At 39.0% G+C, this 27,479-nt stretch overlaps 3 protein-coding genes across 3 annotated transcripts; 1 reads left to right on the plus strand and 2 right to left on the minus strand.

Annotated features, from left to right (window-relative positions):
* Nucleotides 1-4,854: 4,854 nt before the first annotated feature.
* LOC134287139 (uncharacterized) lies at nucleotides 4,855-15,712 on the minus strand. The gene is made up of 2 exons (XM_062848817.1): nucleotides 14,595-15,712; nucleotides 4,855-5,281 (listed from the first exon to the last, which is right to left on the minus strand). Exons 1-2 carry the CDS (start codon nucleotides 14,772-14,774, stop codon nucleotides 5,120-5,122), a joined length of 342 nt encoding a protein of 113 aa, XP_062704801.1. The 5' UTR covers nucleotides 14,775-15,712; the 3' UTR covers nucleotides 4,855-5,119.
* Nucleotides 10,593-11,754, minus strand: LOC115269753 (uncharacterized). The gene has a single exon (XM_029878567.2). It carries the CDS (start codon nucleotides 11,748-11,750, stop codon nucleotides 10,671-10,673), a length of 1,080 nt encoding a protein of 359 aa, XP_029734427.2. The 5' UTR covers nucleotides 11,751-11,754; the 3' UTR covers nucleotides 10,593-10,670.
* A 7,410-nt stretch (nucleotides 15,713-23,122) lies between the features above and the next one.
* Nucleotides 23,123-26,560, plus strand: LOC115270301 (Y-box factor homolog). Its single transcript, XM_029879669.2, has one exon. The coding sequence runs from the start codon at nucleotides 23,394-23,396 to the stop codon at nucleotides 24,477-24,479; it is 1,086 nt and encodes a 361-aa protein (XP_029735529.1). The 5' UTR covers nucleotides 23,123-23,393; the 3' UTR covers nucleotides 24,480-26,560.
* The last annotated feature ends 919 nt before the right edge of the window (nucleotides 26,561-27,479 follow it).

Consider the following 27,479-nt stretch of genomic DNA (forward strand, 5'->3'; position numbering starts at 1 on the left):
CGGACAGTTGGCAATCCTGATATTTGACGGCGGCCGCCTGGTAGTCATGGGAGTGGATTGTTGTCACGCAAATAGATCTTTTCGCTGAAAATGCATGTGTATTGAGTTATTGTTGACAGGTTTTCTGCAGTGTTAGTGTGAAATTCAGCGATTTTCTGTATCGCGTAAGCCTTCGCTGGAAGAAATCGTCATGTTGTTCAGCGAAGCAAGGAAAATTTTCAGTGAAAAAAGCAATATTCTCGGGTTTTCTGGTCTAAGTAGTCTATTTTCAACTACCGAACCTAAACCTCAAATTAAATAAAGTCAATTTTTGATTTTTTGGCCATCTGAATCCCCTCAGTGCCATCCCCAGCTGTCACAAGGACGTGGCCAGGCTAGCTCTCGACTATGAGCCTCTGCACGAATCTGAGCAGTACTCCCACAGAAAATTTGAAAACAGCTCGCACAGTGAAAGTCAAATGTGACTTTTACTGTGCGCGCTGTTTTCAAATTTTCTGTGGGAATGAGCAGGACAGGGCAAATTCGTACAGAGGCTCATAGGCCTTTTCAGTTGCCAGATCCGTGCATGCCACTGTTTACAACTGCCGAACAAAGGCGCAAACGCTGAACTGTCATTTTTATAGGAGAACTGTCCCCCAAAATCAGCTGATTTGAAACGTCTTCTGATTAGGCCTATTGGAGGATTGCTTCAATCTTGTCTAGAGTTAATCCTAAATCGCTGTGCTTTGGTAACGGACGGGAAGGAAGCAACCCTCATACAATGGCCTACGACTATACCCTAGCGTGGTTCAAAAAATCATTTTTGCTCCACACCGCTTATTCGATTCGTAACCAGATTCTATGCCTTCTCCCAAAATTTGAGCTTATTTGGTTGAAAATTGAGACTGCACAAGCCCTTCAAAGTTTGTATGGGAATTACTATGGGAAAACGATGTTTTGCATTAAATCAACCGTAATATTTCCCCAAGTGCCCTAGAGCGTTAGTTGACCCTTGGTGCTTCTAGGTTACTCTATCAGCTACAACTTTGCCGAAGACCGCATTCAAATCGCATGCCTCATTAATTAGTTACCGATTTTTATCCAGAATCGAAATCTTTGCTTATGATGTTTAAACTAATCGGAAGGCATCACTGCATTTTGCAGTGAAACATAGTAGCCATGATTTCAGTGTGCTATCTTTGGCGCCACATGCAGCAATGTTGCCTGCTGGGAAGCTGGAGGATCATTACTAAAGTTTGTCCAGTTGGATACAAATCGATAACTAATTGATGAGCCGTCCGATTTTAATGCGGTCTTCGGCAAAGTTGTAGCTGATAGAGTGGCCGAGGAGTACTAAGGGTCAACTAATCATCTAGGGCACTTGGGGAAATGCTATGGTCGATTGAATGAAGAACATCGTTTTCCCATAGTAATTCCCTTACAAACTTTGAAGGGCTTGTGCAGTAGTATGGGACACGCTTGTATGGAAAAAAATAATCCTCGCTCCAGTCCACTTTTTAGATCCCATTTAGGTCCCATATGAACTGTACAAAATTTCAGCGCAATCGGTGAAACTATAATTTAGCGCAAGCGCTTCAAAGTTTTCATAGGATTTACTATGGGAAAAGTTACACTTTCAATCAAAAAATCCCAGAGGTCGCCCTTTGTCTCCTTAATTCAAGTCGATCAACGTTTCTTGTAGAAAAATCATTTGTGAAACTTTCCTTCGAAGACCGCAAAACGATTGGATGCTTGTGGAAAAAGTTATTGATTTATTACCGATTAGTGATCCAACGAACGGCTTTTTGTTTTGTTTTATCAGCAGCACTGCTGCTGTCGTTGTTGAATGGGGAGGCGGGAGGCATCACCACCCCCAGAAACAGCAGCAGCCAAGGCAGCAGCTACAGTGCTGCTAATAAAACAAAACAAAAAGCCGTTCGTTGGATCACTAATCGGTAATAAATCAATAACTTTTTCCACAAGTATCCAATCGTTTTGCGGTCTTCGAAGGAAAGTTTCACAAATGATTTTTCTACAAGAAACGTTGATCGATTTGAATTAAGGAGACAAAGGGCGACCTCCGGGATTTTTTGATTGAAAGTGTAACTTTTCCCATAGTAAATCCTACACGGAGAGACGAAACTACCCAAAAGTGAGTTCTTTCCACTCAACTTCGGGGTTGCGTGCGTCAAGCCACTTTTGAGTTGATGGAATCGATGTTTTTGTTGGGTTGTTCCCGCTTGCTTCCATGTGAAAGGAATACCTAATTTTAGATTTTTTTTACCCAACCGAAATTTCGACTAGGTTGTATTCACTCAAATTTGAGTACTGTGCTAGAAACTCAGTTTTGGCTTGACGCACTGAACTGCAAAAGTTGGGCTGTTTCTCTCTTCACTCTCTGACAACATTAGAAAGAGCGCATGAAAAGGGAGACGAAAAAGAACTCAAAATTGAGTTTAAAAGTACCTAATTTTGAGTTTTTTAGTTTCTCCGTGTATGAAAACTTTGAGCCGCTTGCGCTAAATTATAGTTTCACCGATTGCGCTGAAATTTTGCACAGCTCATATGGGACCTAAATGGAATCAAAAAAGTCGACTGGAGCGAGAATTTGAAGTTTGTTCCATACTATTGTGCAGTCTCAATTTTCAACCAAATGAGCTCAAATTTTGGGAGGAGGCATAGAATCTGGTTACGAATCGAATAAGCGGTGTGGAGCAAAAACGATTTTTTGAACCACGCTACACCCCCTATAAACGTGTGCGACTTGCTTAATGCTAATGCTAGTCAAATCCATACAATGGTCCACTGCACGAATTTATTCTGGCCTGCTTACTCTCACACGAAATTTGACGTTGAAGCGGTGTCGGCACCTCTCAAACGTCAAACTTTCTGTGAGAGTAAGCAGGCCAGCGAAAGTTCGTGCAGTGGTCCATAGGAGCTAAATATTTGTTTTTCTTTTTCGTTCCAATAGAAAAAACAAATAGGAGAAACCGTTATAGCGTACGTAAGTCAAGCACAACAGATCGGGGATTTTTTCTTTCATTTCCATTAGCAGTTTCCAGTTTTATCTCTTTTCTGATCCGCAGCCGTTTTCAACAGTTTACTGAATGACACGATTCCATTGAACTAATTAGAGTACTACTGCGTATAGTATAAACAAATGAGTGTTACTTCGTATTGGCACAGCTTAACGAAGAGTTGGTATTATCGCCAGTGTTGCCACATTTTTTTCGGTTTTCATCTGTGATTTTGGTCAAAAAAATCTTTTTCATCTGTAGGAAATTTCAGAAAATCTTAGTTAAAATCTGTGATAGATTAATGTCTCCAAAATCGAATATTTTTGAACAATTTGTTTAAAAATCACGGAAAAAAATGTTCTTAGAATAACGTCGACCAAAACACTCCCAGGTTGCATCTGAAGATCATTAGAAACCACAAAAACGTCGAAAACAATGCGCCTGAGGCTTGGTCTAGACCATCCAACTAGAAGATTTAATTTCTATTATTTAAATTTGAGTACCTGAAAATTATAACAAAGCTTTTTTTCACGAAAGTCATTGTCATAGTTTTCAAATTCTTAAAAATCTTTTTTATTGCAAAAATCTTTGATCTGTGATCACAGATATCTGTAGGCGAAAATGGGGAAAAATCTGTGTAATTCTAGGTAAATCTGTGTATGTGCCATCACTGATTATCGCATCAGTATCAACCATAGGCGCCAACTTGTGACGCAGTTGGGGGCGCAGCTCTCCAAAATTGGACAATATTCAACTTTTTTCAGCTCAATTTACTAGTTTTCACGTGAATATGCCTAAATGAGATGATCTGCGTTGATATTTTCTGAATTTTATTAGTTTTGAGAGTCTTTGTCCCCCCCCAAATACGCCACAAGTTGGTGCGTATGCTATCAACTGAAGTGTTGATGTTGATCACACGTTTGAGCTGGCATGATTACGATTTTTCTCTATGCAACTTGGGTCAAAAACTGGTTCCAGAATAATTAGAAATTATCCTGTCATGGTATCAAATATAGCAAATCATTATGCTGCATATTTGTAACATTTGCATATTTTACTGGTATTGAGTTAATATCGGGGATCATCATCAAATCACAAGTGCTTTCGACCACCTGAATAAAAAAATCAAGTTTGTTCTAGGATTTATGAAAAAAAATACCAAGTCATTTTGTCTCATTGAGCAATGTGGCCACATAACAGTCACACTAGGAAAATAGATTGGCTTTAAAGCGTGACATCAATCATATTGAGGTTCGATTTATTTTTTGACAATTCCCCCAGCGTACAGGAACTGCTGTAGAAAATTTGATTGCTATACGACTGATTACAAATTTATGAGAAATTTTTAAAATTTCGATTCATTCCTATACTATTCAAAGTTGCAACTTTGGGTTCCATTTTCTCCAATGCCTACTTTTGTCGAATGTTACTGTTATGCGGTTATGGGCAGTATAGTCCTATTGGAATTTCTTGATCGACAATGACTCCGAACGAGTCACCGTTGCAAATAGACCTCTAGTATTCCGGTTTCAGTAAATTTGTGCAATTCATAACAACGATATCTTTCAGTTAAGGATTTATTTAAAAGTATTGCTGAAAGGCACAATGTGCTTGTCCCTAGAAAACGTTTCGATTTCACAAAAATCTACTGAAAATACTTTCGCTGATAATATTTGAATCATTTCAGGACAAATGCATAATAATGTACCTTTCAAAAAATTTGTAGTGCAGCGAGGTTGGCCAAAAATGTTGTCTTGAAAGGAGAAGACTAAAGAGATTGTGGATATGTTTTCAATCAAAACTAATCTGATCAGGTTATTTTCAATATTTTAATTTTCATTTCCAACTTAACAATTAATAGAACATTCAAAAATATTGCACTGCAATATTGCATAAATTGCTTCACGTACCAGCGTGTCGCTATTTCTTATAATATCAGTCCATTTTGTACTGTCACAAAGTAATGTAAACAATATCTTAAATCTTATCATATTGCATTCAATTCGGTTTTGTTCATATTGCAAGATAAACTAGAGCTTGCATCCAGTTTATTTGTTTATAAACTAATGTTTTTCTTGTCCAATAATTCAGCGTGCCAGGTCATGTTTCGGTGAACGCTAATGCTAGTTCCGGTGGTGCTCGTGTCTGTGGTGATGATGTCTTCGTTTCTTCTTGGGGGTATCGACATGGGCTGCTTCCTGCACCGCTAGGAAATGTGAATGTACCGTCTCAACGTCATGCTCGTCGGTTATCATGTTTGCCAAATCGTAGGTTCCCTGCTGGCCCTGTAAGAAGATATTAAAATAAATTATTTAGAGATTGCTTTGCACCTCAATAGGGGGATTAGGGGCATAATGGACACCCGGAGTGAAATGGACACCCCTGTTTTATGTTAAACTTTTAAGGACAAACGTCTTGAAATCCCGCTTCAACAGTGCATCAGAATTTCAGACGCACAAATCTCAAGAAGCAAGCTTCAAACCACAGTACATTTTATTATTCTGTTCTTGCTCACTTGTTATAAGCTTGAAATAAGAAGATCAGGTGCGCTGGATTTGTTTACGAAGAGATTTGTGCGCTCAAAATCGTGAGTAGGTGCCAAAGTCGGCCATTCTGGCGGCCATTTTGGGATTCTAACAAGTCTGTCCTTAATGCATAAGTGTAGAGGAACAAGTCATTGTTCTATTTTTCATAAGCACCTTTTATATTCCTTCAGATTAATTAAAATATCATTGAAATTGAAATATGTTTTTCATTCGGTGAAATTCTTATAATTTCGAAGGAGCAGCAAATAAGGTATTACATGTGTTTGAGTGTGTCCACCGTGAAAACAAATGAATTGTTACCTTATCTACATGTATACGCCTATTTAGCAATGGATGAAGTACTTTATTTTTGATAAGAATTTACTTAAAATAGTAATTTTAATGTTGTAGTCGATTCGGGGCGAAATGAACACCGGCAATTATTTATGGATGTACGCACATTGTATACTGTTAGGCGTTTTAGAGAGCTTGGAAAAAATCAATCCGATTATTTTAGTCTAAAGTTTATTTAATTAACTTTGATGTTATGTAAACTCGGGTAAGATGGAATATTGTACAGGGGATGGCCAAAATGTTTGGGATAGGCAACTTTTTTTCTCCCACAAATTTCAACATGCTGTAACTTTTCATAGAGTGCATCAAAAAAATCTCAAATTTTGACTGTTTGTCAACCTATTATATGTGCATCATTGGTACAAATTTGGGCTCGATTGAATAATTTTTCGCGAAGTTAGAACCGTTTGGGTAAAACACTATTTTTTAGACAACTTATTTTTGAGCTGTCATATCTCGGAAACCAGTGAACCGAATTGAATGAATTTTTAATAGTTTATCAACAATATATTGATACTTGATACAACATTATAAAATGTAATATTTTCTTACGGCGAATTAAGTTATACCGGGTTGAAATTTTTACCCATATAGAGGAAAATAAGTCAAATTTACAATACCATACAAAAATTACTAAATGTGTTCTACCCTTAATCTAAATAGGCTCTAATATATCTGATTTGAGATAACTTGAGAACAGAAGTGGAAAATCTTTGGATATCAACACCAAAATTTATTGACATTGACTTGAAAAAATTTACATTTTTTCGAGAAAAATCCAAAAAGTGTCAATCCATGATAGCTTTTTTCAACGTTCAAAAAGTATCGATGTTTTAATGGTTTGTGAAGCATTTGTATATTGTTAGTGTACGATCAAAATTTCATTCAATTCGGTTCACTGGTTTCCGAGATATGACAGCTCAAAAATGAGTTGTCTAAAAAATAGTGTTTTACCCGAAAGATTCTAACTTTGCGAAAGATTATTCAATCGAGCCCAAATTTGTACCAATGATGCACATATAATAGGTTGACAAACAGTCAAAATTTGAGATTTTTTGATGCACTCTATGAAAAGTTACAGCATGTTGAATTTTTTTGTGGGAGAAAAAAAAATTGCCTATCCCAAACATTTTGGCCATCCCCTGTATCTGTGGTATTGATCTGCGTAGGCAAATTACTTAACTGGTCGATGTTATCAAAGAATTAGCATAAAACATGCAGGGGTGTCCATTATGCCCCGATTGGTGTCCCTTTCGCCCCGTACCTTTGCTGCCAGCCCTGAAAAACACACGGTTTACAATTTATTATTTCTTCACAATAAAGACACTCTACCTGCTGTGAATGATTGAAATACGTCGGAAACAAGCTAAAGTTGTAAGCCAACTGATTATATGTTAAGTTTTTCTTTGTTATACAGGCCTAACGTACTCATTTACTTAGGGTGTCCATTATGCCCCTAATCCCCCTACATAACTGTGAAAAATATTATGTTTTGTAGATGTAGTTGTGAAACTGCGAGGAAAATATTTGCACTCTTGCCCCGGACGTTAGTTTTATCATTATTCACCCGTTTTACCCAATTCGATTGGGTAATATTTGCATATGCAATCTGAATAGCCTTTCAATCGGCGTGCACTTTTGTGTGAGGAAAAACTTGCGCTAGTGTTCGTGTGTTGAAATGTCATTTATCTCTATTGGTGATCGTAGTAAACTGTGCGCGTGAGTGATTGTATATTGAGCCGCTGTCACGTTTTTCTTCGTCTAAGCAATTTTATTGAAATCGGTTGAGAACTGTTTACGCAATCGTAGTCAGCACATCGACGTTCTTGGAAAATCATATTTAGGGGATTCACTAAACAGCGTAAACTGATTAAACGTCGCAATCACCAGGGTCTTTTTTGATTATTTCTTCCACAGTTTCATAAAATATTTCAATAATCAGATAATCATGGCTTATGGGTAGTACGCAGCTCGCAAGAAATTTCTTGGCCTATCTCGATGCGTGGAGAATTCACTGCCCATATTCGCATAGGTGACGTAAACGCCACATACACTACCCGTCATAAGTACGGACTCACAAAAAGTATTGCAACAATATTGCATCACCCTGACTCACCTCGATATCTCCAAAACCTGAGGACTTACAAAGATGCTGTCTTCAGGAAAGTTATTCAGAATACCAAAAGCGACAACTTTTCTGAAGGCGGCATTTTCGTAGGTGTTCTGGTTTTATAGATATCGAGGTGAGTCAGGGTGATGCAATATTGTTGCAATACTTTTTGTGAGTCCGTACTTATGACGGGTAGTGTAGGTCAAAATCCATTTTTTTAGCTTAACATATCCTACACCATGTATAGCATATGCTCCAATTATTAAAAAATGTGTTTGTTCTAAAACATGTGAGTATATTAGAAAGAACGTTTTGACGTAACCACCATGTGGTCGCAATACTGACGTCTGTGTACAAGAAAACTAAAATCTCCCCATAAAACGCGATTGAACATAATTTATTGAGATAATTTATTGACACATAATTTATATTTGAGATATCTAATTGTTTGATTTCAGATGCCTGAAAATCATTTTCAATATCAACAACTTTCATTGTGAACATTATCAATTATGTTTAATACTTATTGCATCCATAAATGTAGATACTGAAACATTTATGATGCTTTGACAACAACATGCGAATAATTTAACAAATTGATACTTGATATTCTACAACTCGTAATGGTGAGTCTACGCCGATTGAAGTAATCGTTTCCACTGGTCTTAGTCCTGGATCAATCGCTTCCAGTCGCCCTGAGATTTTGGAGCCCCTTAGGGCCGCAAAATGCAGTTGAGGAAGACCTAAAAGGCCAACGTGTGCGCTCTACTACGAAGCCAACGGCTCCTTCCTGCTAATATGGTATAAGTTTGTCATTTCTCTGGCATACGAGCTACGTACCCAGCCCACCGCAGCCTGCCGTGTTTTATCCGCTTCATTATACATCAGTTGTTAACCGATTTTGTCAGCCTGTTTCGGGGACACATTTTTTGTTCTCCTTAAATATCTAAAAAGATTTTCAAGTAGTAGTTTAGTGATGAACATGATTGAATTAGTTAAAGTTTGACCGTAAGTTAATGAGAGCAAACAGTTTGTGGGGCTGACAAAATTGGGTTCATACTGTATCGATTTATTTTCATACTTGGTACAATTCGTAGTTCATGCGACGCCGCCATATGCCGTGATCTTGGTGAGCAGCGAGTATTGTTCGCAGTTAACGTGCTTACTTTAAATAAACGGGTGGTCACTAAATAACGGGAATGCTTTGAATGTGCTCTTAAAAATATATGATCTTTAAAAATGGCAATCTGAATTTAACTATCATAAAGGTTTAACAATGTACGTCCATGGAAAATATAAAATTTAAGAAAGTTGAACGTAGTAATTTGTACAGTATTTTTTTGCAGTGATGTTGGAGCAACTGCTTTGTACGACTTTTCAGAGTTTACTTTCACGCATTTTCTGCGTCTGTGAAATCGTTGGTCAAAATAAATGGTTTCTCAGCTACCTTTAGCATCTACACACTCAAACAGTAATAAGAAAAAATGGGGATACTGACTTGTTTTTTTTTTTTGCTTTGGTTGTAGCCTTTTCCCGTAAATGACATTTATAGAAATTTCCAAAAAATGTTATTTTTCTGTATCACCAAAACGTGTCGATGTAATTTGTGCACTGTGGTTCATTGTTGAACTTTTTTTGTGCTATTTTTTTTTATAACGAACCATTTACATGTTGTTCAATGTGTAAATGTGATTAGATGTAAATATTTGTTATTTAACAAGGCATTCTATTGATTTATCCAGCCCATGTCACAAAAGAAGATTTTATTATGTGAAATGATATCATGCTTATTGGTTTTGCTAGTTTTCCTCTATTTCCTTCAGGATCTGTTTCTTGGGATGCCGAAATGTGGAATTCATTCAAAACCGGGCGGGTTCTAGTTTTATAATGGTTTACTATTAACTTTTTTTACGGTTGTTTTGAGCAATCAGTAGAGCCGTCCAAGGCGTTTTGGTAGTGTTTCCTGTTTCAATGTCGTTTTCTGCAGAACAGAATAAGTTGACACAAAATAAAAAATACGCTGACTTTGTGGATAGATAGACGATGGTTTTGTCTAAAAAATGTTTACTCTATGGACGCTTCTATTGTTTTTAATCAGCTGCTAAAAGCATTCCCGTTATTTAGTGGCCACCCGTTACTCTTGAATGGGTGTTTGTCAAATCTCCTAAATATAGAATCCAAACACCTCATGTATGAACAGTTCTATTTTTTGTATGGATGGTGTTGGTAGCTCTCTGTCGCTTCCCCTGAATTACGACGTAAACTCCTCAAACCCCCTTTCAGCTACTTACTAAGTGCTTGAAGCAAACTCATTGAAACCCGAAACGTGAGTTTTTGTGGCACCTCATTGATTAATGAAATAGTAAACTCATGGATAGCCACGAGTAAAATCATTCCACAGCAAAACTATTATAAGTTTTACGTTTTGTTTCAAAACCATCATTGAAACAATACTACTGAACTGTTGTGGCTTTTCAGTCTAACAAAAGTGAAACGGTCAGGGGTTTGGCATAGCCGTTTTAATCCTGTTAGACTGAGAAAGCCACAACAGTTCAACATTTCTTTTTTTTGGATTTGTCTTTTTAGACAGGCTAAGACCACGGTTGGTCCATCTCGCCCCTGGGTGTACTGTTGTCTTTTCGTTACATGTTTAGTTGTGTGTTTGTTACATGTTTAGTTGTCTTTTTATATGTGAATGTTGTTCTCTTCCAAAAACTTTACTATTTGCTTCATTTCTTCTTCACAGCCTTCTTGTAGAATCACTTCTAAGGGTTTCATATACTCCAATGCCGGAAACTGACTTCGACTTAGGTTGTATTGTGGGCACTCGTAGATTATGTGTTTCAGATTTTCGGTTTCTTCACACCATTCACACAATTCGTCTTCTTCCCAACCCCATTTCGCCTTCCTTTCTTTCATCATACAATGTCCATTTCTAATTCTGTTTAGAATTTTCACTTCTTTTGGGTTTAGTATGAGCTCCTTACTCCATATCCGTTTCCCTGGTTTCTCCATCAATTGGTAGTGCCATCTTCCTTTGTCTTTCGACACTTCCTTGTACTTCCGGTTCCAATCTTCCCACGTATTTTTCGCGCTCAGGACGAGCGCGTCTCCAGCAGTTACTCCTTGGTAGTCCGATTGTTTGTGCTGTGTTTTGGCCACTGCCAGCTGATCGGCGATTTCGTTCCCATGGATTCCCATATGGCTCGGTATCCATTGTATCTTGATCGCACTTTCCGCGTTGTTCAGGAACTCCTTGTATATCTCTCCTATGAGATAGTTGTTGTCCACTGCTCGTCCATTTCGTATCATCACACACGCACTCATTGAGTCCGTGAAAATGACCGCTTTCCTGTATCCTTTTGTTTTGATGAGTTCCAGTGCTTTTAAAATGCCGAGTAGTTCAGCGTTCGTGATTGAAAAGTTCGAGTTGATGCTCTCCGTGATGTTGTCCGAGTCTGCTTCATCGTATACCGCTATGGCCGTTCCGGTAGACGTTTTTGATGCATCCGTGAAGATCTTTATGTGGTGTTTGTACTTTGTTTGGTACGCTTCCTTGAACCGTGCCTGCCACACTTCAGGTGCCGTCCGCTCCTTCTTTAGCCTTTCTCCTGATATTGATGTTTCTACTATTCTGTCCATTTCCACTCTTTCAAAGGTGCGCATTCTCATTAAGCTTGGGAGCTCCCTGTCCGATGGGTGCACTTGGAAGAGTACGTCCAGATGTGTGTCTGCAACCTCAGTTAGGAAGGATTCGTTGCCCATTTCTCTGTCCATGGTTGGGCCGACGAACTTCATGAGTGGTGTCCTATACCAGATTGTCCTTATTATTTCTTCCCAGTCGTAAATATCCTCCAAAACTTAGATAATAGAGTGAAGAAGACAAAGAAGACCTGTTCCGCAAACGTCAAACTGCTGCACACTTCAAAAAGTATGCACACAACCTTGAAACAAAAATAAATAGTTGAAAATCTAAATTATGTTTAATGGCGTACAGCTGCATACTAAAGTGCTAAAACTACACCTAATATAGTTTAGAAATTAGCTACATGTTGTGGCAGTCATTAATGTGTCGAAGACAAAGTACATGATGGCAAAGGGCTCCAGGGAGGAATCACCGCGCCCGCCACCCCGAATTCATATCGACGGAGATGAAATCGAGGCGGTTGAAGAATTCGTGTACTTGGGCTCACTGGTGACCGCCGACAACGACACCAGCAGAGAAATTCAGAGGCGCATTGTGGCAGGAAATCGTTCTTACTTTGGACTCCGCAGAACTCTACGATCGAATAAAGTTCGCCGTAACACGAAGTTAATCATCTACAAAACCCTGATTAGACCGGTCGTCCTCTATGGGCACGAAACATGGACTCTACGTGCAGAGGACCAACGCGCCCTTGGAGTTTTCGAACGGAAGGTGTTGCGTACCATTTACGGCGGAGTGCAGATGGAAGACGGGACTTGGAGAAGGCGAATGAACCACGAGCTGCATCAGCTGCTGGGAGAACCAACCATCGTCCATACCGCGAAAATCGGGAGGCTATGGTGGGCGGGTCACGTCATCAGGATGTCGGATAGCAACCCGACTAAAATGGTTCTCGAGAGTCATCCGACCGGTACAAGAAGACGTGGAGCGCAGCGAGCTAGGTGGGTCGACCAAGTGGAGGACGATCTGCGGACCCTACGCAGAGTGCGGAACTGGAGACAAACAGCCATGGACCGAGTAGAATGGAGGCGGCTACTATGTACAGCAGAGGCCACCCGGCCTTAGCCTGATCGGTAAGGTAAGTATGTGGCAGCAATTGCAAAAATTGAAACAATTTTCATTATTTTTGAATTTTATGGCAACCAAGTGAGTGAGAGCTTTGCAGCGTGAACCGAGCACTTTGACGTTTGTGGAACGACTGCGGCGGTCGAAACCACCGCAACCCCGTTGGACTTTTTCTATTTTACCGCAATATCAGGGTGGCCACAGACTCGGGAAATTCGGGAAAAGCGGGAAAAAGTCGGGAATTTGAATTCATCGGGAAAAATGCGGGAATAAGTAAGGAATTCTCTTCATGATCGGGATTTTTTTTTATTAAAGAGACTTTCAGCCCTCGGCTGGTTCATCTCTAAAAACTTTTCAATTGATGATTTTAATTGACGCCTTTAAAATTTAAACCAACCCAAACCTAGGTTTAGCACTCAACTCACTTCAAATTCAGATTCTTACACACTTTCACAATTATACCTTGAAGGTCACGCTGAAATTCTAAAATCCAAACATTTGATAATGACTATTGCTTTCTGAATCATGAGTGATTTTTGTTTAATAGAGATTATCCGGATAACAGTTTTATACTGTTCGGATGCTCAAGTCAACGATTAGATCTTAATTTTACGTAATGAGGTTTTTCCTTGGCATGACTTAAAGTTAAAAACTAAAGTTTCCGTTTCGAAAAATTATGTGCTATACAATACAATGAGGTTAAGAATTCCGTAGGAAATTGTACACGAAATTTTGCCAGAAATAAATGTAAGTATTTTTCGCACAATACACAGCGTAATTTGCCGAGACATTATCGAGGAATCACGAAGATTTGCTGGGTGTGTACTGTCAACTACCTAAAAAAACTAGTAAAATTTATAAATCAAAGAAAATAATTTTAGCTGGAAAATCTAAGAATTGTGGGAGAATTTTTGTCAATAAGAATTTTGGATAGCGGCAATTTATTGCCTGCAAATTTTCAAGAAAAACTCCTGAAAGAATTATTTGTGTAATCAATGGAAAACATGAAAAGCTTCTTATATGAATTCTTTAGAACAGAAATGTGAACATTGTAAAGGTTTTTTTTTATCTATTTGCTAATGTGAACCTGAAGAAATTCTTCATGTTCTTCTTGGAGCTATTCATAAAAGCACTTCTGCAAGTTTTTCTGGCGAGAATTGTGACTGAAATCTTGAAAATCAGAAGATAGAAGAACGCCTCATGTACTGAAAGAATTTTAGGCCCATTTCTTATGTATGGGTATCGTTATTAGTCCTCTAATATAAGAAGCAAATTTCAGGCGACATATGTTACATGTGAAATTGTTTTGATATCTTTAAACGTCTTCAAAACTTGCATAACTGTTCCAGTATCGCAATCACACTGTAAATTTTACAAATCCACTTAAATGTTTGGATTCTTGGATGTTTTACAAGCTTCACAAACATTTAGAGAAAAGTTGGGAAAATTTGAAATCAATGCGGGAAAAATGCGGGAATTTCATTTTTGATTTTGTGTGGCCACCCTGCAATATTTACGCAGCGGTTTACACTGTTTAGTTTTTTGTTCAAAGCGTTATTCGATTTATGGTGCTTTTTATAGAAAAACTTAAGAGTTACGAGTTTGTCGTTTTCAACCAATACTTGTAAGTATTAAAAATTCGGAACAAAGTAATTTCATAGATATTGGATGAAAATAGTTTCTCCTAAGGAAATTTGATCTGAATCTAATGCCCTAGTAGAAACGGTTTTATTCCCATATTATTTGGGATACTTTGTTTTGAGATTTTTTTATACTTTTATAATCGTTTGGTGTATTTATTTAGTTATTTATTATGATATTTTTAAGGTTCAACTTACCTCTTCATCCAGTAAAGCCTTAGCTTTTCCTTCTAGAGCCGCTGGAATATCGGAACCGCTGTGAGCTCTAGGAGCATCAATGATGTGGGGCACTGGTGATGCGGAGACTATTTGACGATCGCTAGAACCTAAACCAAACACGGCAACTAGCACGACCGTTAAAAACTTCAAACCGCACATTCTAACACTTTTCCTTTTCAAATTTTATTTATCTCTCCATCGATCCTAAACCTTCCGCAATATTTTGGAAACTGTCAGGCGCTTCCTGGAAATCATTCAGTTTTATATGCCGACCCGCTGGGTCGTTCGCGCGACACCCAACCTGCCGTGGGGTTGTGAACCTGCTCATCATCGGCGAGCGGACAACTAGTTTATGCTGATTTCGGCGCCGCCACTACTGACTGCAGGAGCAGCAGGTCACCGAAGAGAATCCATATGCCAATCTGCCGAATCATGTGCATAAATCTTCTCTCCACAGAGCGCGAGCCAACCTCCATTCCGTCGTGGTCGCGGATGATCGAGGAGGTGTGTTTTGATCTTGAGAAGCGCGATTGGCTAAAACGCACGTGACTGCGAACTGTTTTTGGGGGTCCTCGCGCCGGTTCTTTGGCCTGCATGTAGACTCTGAGCGGAGATGAGCAGAGCGCGTGCTTTTGTGATGTCACCGGCTGCTGGAACGACTCACGCGGGCGCGCATTCCTTGGGAGATACCTTTCTTTTTGTGTTTGCTTTTGCAGCGAAGCGCAGAGCATACATGACTAATAAGGTGGAGGTTGGAAGCGAAGATCGATGTGAGAGGCTGACCGGCGTCTTTGCGATGTTTATGGTGGATGCTGGAATGGAACTGGTTAGTGGCGAGCGCGCGTGAGATGAGGGATGATCTCTGATCGCTTGTTCGTCGCGTTGCTTGGAATGGATCACGCGCGCTAGGGAGTGTGACCACTTGAAATGCTGGCTGTCGGTTTAACGTCATAGGAAACTCCATATCACATTATATTTGGCTTGCTTGTTTTATTGATAAATGTTGTCGCGGATTGTTAAACACCACGCAGGCATTAGGATACAGAATACATTATACTTGGAATATTTTGGGACTGTCTTTCTGGCGCTCCAGCATCTCCTGGACAAAACAAAATATATGTCTCTAATTGGTTTGTTTATTAACTTTAAATTAAACTGCATATATAGGGGGATGCGGGGCAGTATGGACACCCTAAGGTTCTTGCCAATTTTACCTGGTAAAATGACAAAAAAGTTAAGTTTTTCGATACATGTAGGGTAAAAGCACTAGACTTCGCCCCCCTAAAGCATTGAACTATACAAATTATTGAGTTTCATCATATATTTTCGATGATCTCTATGTTTCTTTGGTGATTCTTGCTAATTATCCTTCAATCAGTGATTACCTAGCACAAAAGTACCATTAAATGAAGATTTAATACATTAAAATGACAATTTTCAATATTGATTTATGATTTATTTTTCGCCCCCCAAAATTCAATCTTCGCCCCACCTCCAATCTAATTTTCGCCCCCTACAGTTGCCCATAAGTTTTCCTCAATTCGATCATGGCTATCCTTAAAATTTTATTGAATACTAGTTATCCCGGCAAGCTTAGTACATACTGTCTTCTGCGTTTTTGAGTTATGCAAAGCAAGCTGCCCTCTGGAAAATCAAGAAAAAATAATTTTCCTGTATGCATATTATTCGCCTCCTTGAGTTTAAAATAACAGAATGAAACAACTCATGCATATATCAATAGATAGATTGTAAAGTAGAAAACATGGCCAACTAAAAATTAGGTATTAATGAGGTACGTACACGAATTACGTTACGCTTTGTGGGGTGAAGTGGGTGGTCTGTTTACGTCCCATGCAAACAATTAACATGGAAGGGATGATCTTGAAATGGATTTTTTTGCATTACATAACTTAAGGGGAACATCCATAAATTACGTCACGAAAAAAATATCTATTAGGGCTACTGATTTTGAAATCATACACTAGATATAACAAAATTTGCGAATTCGGCTGTTCTCAATCACAGCAAACTTACGACTTATTTAAATCAAACGCCAGAAATATTCTTATAAATAAATTACGTCAAAAAGATTTTCTAATTTGAAGTACATAGAATTCAAGCGATTGACATTGACCGATAAACTAGGGGTCATTCAAATATGACGTCCATCGTTTAGAGGGGAGGGGGTCTGAGAAAGTGTGACACTTCATGAATTAGGTACACGAAAAAGCGTGACAGAGGGAAGAGGGATGGTCTAGAAATCCTGATAAATGATGGACGTCATATTTGAATCGGCCCCTACCACAAGCGTCCATATTCTTTCATAGCTGTTGCGAATAGTTAAATGAGAGTTGAATTGAAGTTACATTTCATTACTAGCCAAAGCGAGAAATGCCAGCGGACGTTTTGCCCCGTAAAATTTTCCAACACCTAAAATTTAACACTTTTTTAACCCTAAAAGGGATACCTGGGGTCCATTGGACCCCAGGCGCCTTTCAGAGCTCGTCTTTGATGGAACACACTCAGCGAGGTGACGAAACTGAGGCCATGAAGGTATCCCTTTTAGGGTTAAATTCAGAGAGTTTGAACAATAGAGTGTTAGTGATAACCCCTCGTGAGTAAAAGAGGCGCGAAATTAATTACCAATTGCTCACCCCATGCAAAGTCTTTTAAAATCTATTTCATTTTCTCACCCATTTTTTGTATTTCTTCTCATCAACGTGAACATAATTTTAAACAAGTTTAAAAAAGTTTGACTTTTGGATTTTTTTATGTTGGACAAAAAGGTCACGTACATCTAGACTCCTCAATTATTTATCTGATTCGGTAAATTTGCGTCACGTGAACCAAAAATTGACGTCTTTTATTCAAAATAGTAACCTATCTTCCAAAATAGATTGAGCGGGCATTCCCTTATAAAACATGACGGTTTGGAACATTCGTCGTGGCGAACAGTCCCAAAAATCACCCGTTTTTGCCTTCACAGTCAAATGTGCCAAAAGTGACAGATTTGCACGTGCTTTTCTGGCTGGCTTGCTCGCATTTCATTTTCGCTCTCTTCCTTTTTTGCAACGATGACAGCAAGACGTCGCATCAAAAACGAAGTAGTTTGTGTGATTGCAAGGAGACTCAATTTGACGAGGATCGTTGAAAATTGCCTTGAAAACTGGGTGTCGAATCGACCTCCGAATTCAGTGGCCAAAAATCACAGAAGACACTCATTAAATAGATTAGAATTACCACGTTTGCATAAATGGTATATTTTGCCCCACTTTCCCCTACCTTACAAAGATCAACTTCACCTTATTCGTTATTTCCACACCCGATTTCAGTACGAGAAAGGGATGGGCGAAGACTGAAACACGCAATATAAATATAACGGGACAAGGGATTTCGCCAGGGGCGAAAATTGGAAACTTAAAATTTTCTGCTCTAATTTTCGCCACCTATAAAAATAGCTAAAAATTGATAAGTTTTATCAATTTAGCTGAATAAATAACCTGCTGTGTATTCCTTAGACTTGTATGATTATCAATGTTCATTATTTTGGGTTGGAAGTGTTGATTTTGTATGTCTCCCAGGTTCTGATTATCGCTTCTGTTTGCATTGAGTTGAAAAAAACATACATCATTGCCATGACTATTTTACAATCGCTAATTCGATACATTAAGTTATTGGTTTTGTGGAATATTATTAGTGCACAAGATTTATTTTTATTTGCTCTCTCAGATACGTTGAAAAGCAAACAACAATCTACTTAATTAATCACAAAAACTACGAATGTTTTATTAGGAAGGCGAAAATTAGGGAGGGGGCGAAGACTAGTGCATTTACCCTATCCTTTTAAAGTCTATTTAGCAGCTACTGCATACGAGTGTAAACGGAAAAAAAAAGATTTTATGCAATTCAGTATTATAATTTCTATTTAATACTACCCATTTCAGTATCATAATGACCTACTTTTCCGTACCGATTCATTATGCAACTGAAATGAGCTGCATAATGAAAATAGTTGTTTAATGTTCATAATGCAACTCATTTAAGTTGCATTATGAATATTATGCAACTCAAATGAGTTGCATTATGAAAAAATCATTGCATAAATTTTTTTATGCAATTCAGTATCATAATTTCTATTTTATACTACTCATTTCAGTATCAAAATTACCAACTTTTCTGTACCAGTTCATTATGCAACTGAAATGAGTTGCATAATGAAAAATAGTTGCATAATGTTCATTATGCAACTCATTTGAGTTGCATTATGAACATTATGCAACTCAAATGAGTTCTATAATGAAAAAACTCATTGCATAAAATTTTGTATGGAACTCGTTGCAAAACTCGATTTTTCAGCACTCTTGTGCCTTGGACAACTATTTTCCATTGTTGTCGTTTTTTGACCAATTTGTTTCACCCTATTACTACTGTAGTAAACTTTTAATCGAAAATATACTGAAAACGAAGAATGTTGTTGGTTTGCGATTTAGGTAATATTTTTGCCTTGCACAAAGATGAGAGCCATTCTGCCCCAGTAGGAGAAGATATTTTCAAACTGGATTTTTGATTTAAAAAAAAGAAGAAAATATAAATATGTTAAGCATGTAAACACAGCTAAACTAATTGCATGTGTTCTTGAAATATCAGGTTTTAATCTACCTGCAATTAATTACTCACCAAATCTTATTTTAGATGGTGTGAAAATTATAATTTCCATTCACAAAAAACGGGGACGCAACTTTTTCGTGTGAAGTCAAGTATAATTTTAATTTCGAATGTTTCTTTCCTGAAACTACGTTTTAGATAAATGGACTATACTCTCCATTCATTAAAAGTTCAAAAGAGTTAGCATATTTCAAAATATTAAAGGTGTCCATACTGCCCCGCCTACCCCTAAATTGCTGGTTTAATAAATTTTTGCTAATCAGATATTTTATTTAAATTATAGCGGACAAAACTGCTGGTTAAGGTGAAACATCAGGAAATCCCATTGCAATTTTGATTACCAAGTCGCAGTCTACGTGGTTTATGAATGGCCCCTAATCAGATTCTCCGCCCAAAAATTAGTCGAAATTCAAAATTTCATATTTTTTGGAGTGCGGGAACTATTTTGAAAATGCATTTAGAGTTTGTATGGGATTTTTTTTTGTTCGGGTCGAACTGTCATTGTATGGATTGAACTGTCATTCTATCCACGAAAATTAAAAGTATTGTTATTTTAATCATCAAAACAAAGCTATTGGAATCCAATAAAATCATGTTATACTCAGAAAAATGAGCTCTATCGATTAGGCTATACAAAATAGCAATATTTGTTTGACGTTTTCACACTACCGAAATCTACTCAGTGGATTTACGAAACACAGTGTAATTAGCATTGGGCGATGGTGCTTTCGTGACGATGATTTTAATCGCATTTTGTTCCAAGTGATACGTCTGTTTGTCTGTGGTACAAACTTTAATAAGCTTCCCCACGTAGGATATTGGTTCCCTTATTAAACATGTGGCTCCCATTTTCATTTTACGAGATACACAGGATTGAAGCACTGTTTGTTTTGTTTCTAAAGGTCCAACAATTATTTGGCCGAACAAGCCCAACAAATGACCAACACAGCGTGAATCATGGCAACCTTGGATAAATGTCGGACTACAATGACATATATATTTGTCCGCATATTCGGATTATTTGTAAATAAATATGATCTCTTGAACAGTTAAGGTCCCATTAAGCTGCTAGTACACAGGGTCAAATATTTGTCCAAAAAGAAACCAATGCTCAAACATCTTGTTTGACTCGATCGAATTTTCATTAGTGTCAAACTGATGTTGTTTCTTGAGTTCTTTCCTTGTCAAATATTTGACCCTGTGTACTACTGGCCTTAGACATGACAAATATTTGACCAAACAAGTCCGACAAAAGGCCACACAACGTAAATCAGGCAACCTCGGATGAATGGCGAACTACAACGACAAATATTTGAAATAATGAAAAACACTTGAGTTTTCGTTTGTAAAGTGTGTTCAAAATGGGAATTAATAGCACGACGTTACAATGTAGTAACCTCACGCTACTCATTCTCATTTTTAATCAGGTTTTACAGTGCAAACTACTCTACCCGTTATAAGTACAGACTATGAAAGTATAATAGAAAATCTGGCCGAAAAGGCACCAAAACGTTGTAACGTCACGGTAGAATGTGTCATTGGGGTTTATGACGTGGGAATGGTCACCTCTACAATTCATAAGGTCTGAATTCCATAAGGATACCTTTTGAAAATTGATTGGGCTGGTAATGACAAATTTTTATAACATAAATTTGTAAAAAGATTTCAAAACTATGCAGACTGGAATCGATCCATGGACGTCGAGATCATTGAGCTAGTGTTTAACACACAAGGCTATAAACGCTCGAGGACATCATGTAGCTAATGCCTAATGACCTAATAAATAAACAAGCGGTTCGCTCATTGTCATGGTCACTAATGTCGAATTCGTTTTTGAACCTGGGTTGGAACTGGATTGGCGGAAAATGTGTAAACAAACAAACGTCAAACAAATTCAAACAAACTTTAGTACAAGCGAAACCGAAGTCGGGTTGGGGTTGAAACTGTGATCTCATCCAGTTCCAACCCAGGTTGGAACTGAATCAAAAACGAATTCGACATAAATTGGTGGACTCAGTTTTGCTTTGTTGAGGGCGGAGCCAACTGACATTAGAAGCGTCGCGTTAAGAAAACCAGTATTGGGCAATTTTTCTGGGGGAAAGGTGGGGGAAAAACTGGCGTCACAAATCGAACTGAATTTGTTCCTGACATTTATGTGTTACTGTTAAGTCTACGGTGTTTGTATGTCACGAATAGGCTCGGGAACGGGCCAACGGATCTACAGCATTCTTTCAGTGTTTCATTCGTGCAGGGCTCCGACGTGTTCGTACGAAAACATAATTAGAAAAAGTGACCGGGAAGGCAAGAAAAATAGGAAAATCTGAAATTCCATTTTGAGGGGCATTTCTTCATGGAACCGGATGTCAAAAAACAGAGTAGGCAGGCAGGACGACGTTTGCCGGGACTGCTAGTTAAGAATAAATTATTGTTTTTATACAAAAGAGCACCTTTTTCTGAGCCACTATGATTTTTTTTCAGATTTTTAGAACATTATTTTGATACCTAAAATCAATTACGAAGAAATTTTTTGAAATCACCTTTTGACAGCTGGGCAACTGCTTGACAGCTCCGCGCAGTGCAGAATGCGACGAGGGGTGATTCGACAAATCGCTCCCGTACAAACTTCACACTGATTTTTAAATAGGTTCCCGAGCACCAAAATTAATGAAAATTTGGATTTCGGCTCAGTTTGGCAATCAGATTCAGAATATGAAATTTTCTCAACACCGCTGAAGAAGCCAATTGGCTTCAAATTTTCATCAATTTTGGTGGCCGGTAACCTATTTAAACATCAATTTGAAATTTGTATGCGAGCGATTTGTCGAATCACCCCTCATCGCATTTTATACTGAACGGAGCTGTCAGGCAGTTGCCCAGCTGTCAAAAGGTGATTTCAAAAAATCTCTTTGAAATTGATTTTAGGTACCAAAATGAAGTTCTAAAAATCTGAAAAAAATCAGCGGCTCAGAAAAAGGTGCTCTTTTGTTTAAAAACAAAAAATCATTGAATTTTTCTTAATTTAAAAAGCCGATTGGTCATCAAACTATTACTTGGGTTGGTAAGTCTCAATTTTATTTTTTTTTAGTTTTTATTTTTGTGTACGTTAAACGTTTGCTATTTCTACACTTCTTCAATGTTCAATCATTTCAGCTCAAATGTTGGGAGAAAGCATAGAATTTGATTACGAAACGAATATTAAGTGGTGAGGAGCAAAATCGATTTTAACCACAACGGTAATAGCTTCTAAGGAAGCTTCTAGACATTTCTCATCCGGAAAATGCCAGAATGTCCTTGGTGAATAAAATGTTCCCAACTTTATGCAAAGGCAAACACTCATTAATTAGATGTTAAAGTAATTTAAAACATATATTCTTCTTTTTCGGCTTCAACTGGTATTAAAGCTGCTTCTCAGCTTATTCTTAAGGTTACCGAATGGAACATTTGACATCAACGAGCTCAATTTTATTTTATTTCAATGTTAATTTTACACTCAAGATTTGACTATTTATCTTAACAGCCAATATAAACGATTAAAGACTCGTTAAGCTAGTGTAAATTCAACAGTCATTTCAAAAAAAATTACGAGCCAATGCAAATAATGCAATAAAAATAATTATTGCAGTTCGCCTTTTTTCCCTTTTGTCAAAATGTGACAGTGACAGATTCACTCAGACCGCATGACGGGTATGCCGTTTTTGCAGTAGCCGGCTCTACCTAGCGACGTAAGACGGTGTTTGTGTTTCATTCTCACCAGTGCAGCGGAATGCGATTGTAAAAGCGAGAAGGCTACTACTGTGAACTGAGCACAGGGTGCCTAGGAAAATTCTTTGCTCCGTTCTATCAAAGTCGTGTGTTCCAACATGCGGTACCAGCAGCTGCCTTGGTGAAAAAGTAAAAATGTGACTGTGCTTACTAATGGGAAGATAAAATCCGTAAATTCACCGAAAATACGATCCAAAATAGCATGACTATAACGTTAATTTTTACATCATAACAACCAGAACGCAACATCAAATAGTCATTGTCCAGTGGTATACCAACATCTGAGTTTTTCCAATTCGAAAAAGTATAGTGCCGTCTGTATACCGAACTAGCAGGAAGAGCTATAACAACATGGCTGACCAGCAGGCAGTAAGTGCGCCAGAACAGCAGCCCCAACAGCCGCAGCAACAGCAGCAGCAGCAACAACAACAGCAGCCGCCTCAACAGCAACAACCCCAACAACAGCAGCAGCAGCAGCAACCGGAACAACAACCTCCGGCCAATAATAAACCTGCGGTTCCACAACAGCAAAAGGAAGTGATCGCTACCAAGGTTACCGGTGTGGTCAAATGGTTCAATGTGAAGAGCGGTTATGGTTTCATCAATCGTGGCGATACGCAAGAAGATGTGTTCGTTCATCAGTCAGCTATTGCACGTAATAACCCGAAGAAGGCCGTCCGTTCCGTCGGTGATTGTGAAGTGGTTGAATTCGACGTTGTCATCGGAGAAAAAGGTAATGAGGCAGCCAACGTCACTGGCCCCCAGGGTGAGCCAGTGAAGGGAAGTCCATATGCCGCCGAAAAACGTCGGGGTTACCGTCAATGGTGGCAAAAGCGTGGCCAACGTCGACCCCACTCCAAGGACGGTGAGCCACTCGAGGAACACAATGAAATGGAAGGTCAAAATGGTGAACAACCACAACAGCAGCAACAACAACAACCTCCACAGCACCAGATGAAGCAGCAACCACTTCAACAGCGCCGTGGCGGATTCCGTCCACGTGGACGTGGAGGATACGCCTATTCGTATCGTCCTCCTCCGCGAGGACCTCGTCGTGATGGTCCACCAATGAACGACAATGGACACATGGACCAAAATCAAATGATGGACGGTCAAAATGGACCTCGCCAAGGCGGACGAGGAGGTGGCCCGAGACGGTTCTTCCGCCGCAACTATCACAACGGCGGTGGACGAGGCATGGGCGGCCCCGGTGGCCCTCCACGACGTGGTGGATACCGTGGCGATTATCAGAACGATTACCAACAGAACGGGCCGGAACAACCGCGTCGTATGGGCCCCCCAGTGCGCGGTGCTGGTGGCGGTCGCGGTCGCTTCCCGCGTCGTGGAGGACGAGGTGGACAGAGACCCAGAAACGATGCAGGAGCTGGCGGTAACAACAACGCTGTCCAAAATACCACTACCGAAAGCTCCGCATAAACAACTCGCATCGGAAAACTCGCAAGGCAGAGATCGCATTTCAACGTCGTGCGGCATCCCTCAAAAAAAAACATCAATGGAGTAATCGTACATCACAACTCCTGGGATGTCTCTGAACGTCTCTTGGAATAGAGTCACTCAAAAAAGCGTCAACATGAAAGCAAAACCCATAGAATATAGAAAAGTATAAAAACCTATACTATTTTAAATGTAACTATTCAATTGACAACCAAATTGAATATTGGATCGTGTTATGAAACGGCAAAATGTTTAAATTTTGAATCGAATCGGAAAAGCAAAGTAACAACAAAAAGCAAAAGCAGCAGCTCGATTGAAAGAGTAACGTGCGGCGGAGCAGCACATCGGGTTAGGTCGGACTTAGGACAACGTTCGCTAGCTGGTTAAGCGATCCTCCTAACAGTGCAAAACAGAACAACCACGTGAATGTTGAACACGCAATCATTGGCAGCCGGCTGTTGGTACAACAACTAGAATGAACCGTCGTCGAGGGAATCCTTCAACCCCACATAAACAAACGATCATAAGAAACACCCAACAACAACAACAACACATCAACATACAATCACCACCAAACAATGCACAGTCTCGTTGTGGAGGAGGCCTTTCAACATCGCGAGGCTTAATTGCTATCCTTGGAAGGACGAAATCGAACCGGTTCTGGACCAAATTGCTTGCCGATTGTGTCGTCACACCGTTAGAAGAGCCCGTTTCACTCCAGACTACGGTAGGTCAACGACCAACAGTAAGATCCCCGTGCAAGTAATTTTGTAACACACACACTGTATTGTTTTTTCGTATCGTTTTCTAAAATTTAAAATTCGCGTCTTTTGTTGCCTCGGGAATCGCGCCCGAGAGATTAGGAAACGTTTTTAGTAATAAATTTCGATCGCATTCGAATCATCCTCGGCAAAAAGATAAAAAAAAGAAATACGGAACCCATCGTCTAATGTCAAAACAACCAATATTCGGTTTGGTTCAAAATAAGGAGTTTTTGATTTGCTAATAATTAAAGAGATAGTAATTCCGGAAGGAACAAATTTACACAAAATACTAAGAAAAATACACTATCCGTTTAAAATCACTTAAAATCAGCAACAGTAGAGGAAAAAAGTGTTTAAGTAAGGTACATAATATCTAGCGAGAAAAGGAAAAGAGAATACGAAGGCATCAAATGTTTTGAGCACGAAGTCGCGAAAGGAGATTAAATCTTATTTTCCGCGTACCATATTTTCAGTCTCACAGTCTTCTTTTTCTTTTCGAGCGCTAATATCTTTCGTGTTACATTTTCGTTTTGTGTTTGCTTTACCAGAGAGATAGTCACGAGCATGATATTTTTAGTATTTGGAACAGGCGCACTAAACGCGCTCCGTCATTTTTTATTTTAAGAAGAATTTTGAAAACGATCACATCATTGCGTACACATTTACATACTTTACACCTATATAACAATGCAGTCAAAGGGAAAAACTTAAGCATTTTATATCGATGTTTTTTGAAGCGTAGAAATATCATTTTAATAAGAAAAGCATGAAACAATATCTAACCCCTCTTTCAACCAAAAAATAATAACTTACAACGGAAGCAAAGATATGCGAATGAAAACCTTGTAACAACCTAGAAGACCAGAAAGCAACAGCAAAAGGTAAAATAGGGCGAAAGTACGATTGAAGGAGTGAAGAAAAGGATTCAACAAAACCAGTTATATAAAATCAAGCTAATAATCAGTAAGGAATGATAAAATAAACTACTTAAATAAGAAATGAAAACAAAACATGTACTAGTAATAAAGATATCGAAGAAAAATAACACGTTTGTTAGCTCCAAGAAGCGAAAAATTATAAGAATGCACGGTACATTCGAGGTGAAAACGCCGAGGACTCGTTCTTAAAATAAAATCTATAGAATCGTTCGATACAAGAGACTGATCGTATCTCTGCCGGGTGTGCGATTCAACTAGAAGTGGATGGACATCAGAAAAAAAGCGGAAAACAACATACTGAAAAAATTGATAAATCGAGAAAAAAATGGATTAAATCCGGCAAAAAAATTGCAAAATTTAACGGATCGTCTTTTATTTTTGTCTTTTTATTGAAAGAAAATTAAAATCCTGCTTCCCTCTAGATATGCCACTGAAAATAAATTCAACGCAAAGGAAAAACAATCTGACTTAACAGATATCCATAAATTGCTCTCAGCTTACCTCAGTAGGCCTTCATCCAAGCTGTCTACGCACCGATGCCGATGACATCAATATCGTCCGCAATGTGGAACCGTATGTTTTTTTCCTTTGAAAAATGGGGGGATAATCTGCTCAACAGACACCTGGACGGGAGGCCCAGGTAGTGTGGGATTGTGGACCGCCTCCTACAGGCCGAGTAGAAGGCAGGACCAACTACACCACCGACCCGTTGAACACATTCCTATTAGGTCAGGCGGTTTTTGAGTGGGGGTCGGATATCGCCATCACAGCGGACCCATTCCGTGTACCGGCAACGGCAACTGGGCGGCGGATGGTTTCAGAAAAATGGCGGCGATATGGACGACGGGTAAATACCCCGTCCAGGAGTTGGCATCTACTATCTATAAGGGCTTTGTGGTCGCCAAAGTAAACGGGGTCTTCTTCTGTAGCTGTTGTGCGCCAGTGCGCCTTCGCAGCGGCCAATCGAGCAGTTCACGCAGATACTGGACTGTATGTGGGTGGCTTTAATGCCGTTACTTTTTGTAGTCCTCGCATGACAAGTAGTTCGAACCAGAGAGTATACGATAGCTACACTCACAGTGATCACCTGGCGGTTCGTTACAGTATCGACTACAATCACAGCGGGCAGCGAGTAGAGGAAGAGGCGGCTAGGCCAAAGCCAAGCCCTCGCAGATGGAAGACATTATACTTTGATGAAGGGGTATTTAGGGAAACGCTCCGCCAAGCACTCCGCCGTGAGCGAAACCTGCATGGTTTAGATGGCGACGAGCTGCTAGCGG

Source organism: Aedes albopictus, chromosome 2 (assembly GCF_035046485.1).
Source record: "Aedes albopictus strain Foshan chromosome 2, AalbF5, whole genome shotgun sequence".
Lineage (NCBI taxonomy): Eukaryota > Metazoa > Arthropoda > Insecta > Diptera > Culicidae > Aedes > Aedes albopictus.

Bases quoted from the DNA above. Each gene is read 5' to 3' on its own strand.
- LOC115269753 (XM_029878567.2), bottom strand. From the start codon at position 11,750: ATGGGCAACGAATCCTTCCTAACTGAGGTTGCAGACACACATCTGGAC.
- LOC134287139 (XM_062848817.1), bottom strand. From the start codon at position 14,774: ATGTGCGGTTTGAAGTTTTTAACGGTCGTGCTAGTTGCCGTGTTTGGT. The intron at 5,282-14,594 runs GTAAGTTGAACC...ATCTTCTTACAG, and splicing joins AGGCTTTACTGGATGAAGAG to GGCCAGCAGGGAACCTACGA.
- LOC115270301 (XM_029879669.2), top strand. From the start codon at position 23,394: ATGGCTGACCAGCAGGCAGTAAGTGCGCCAGAACAGCAGCCCCAACAG.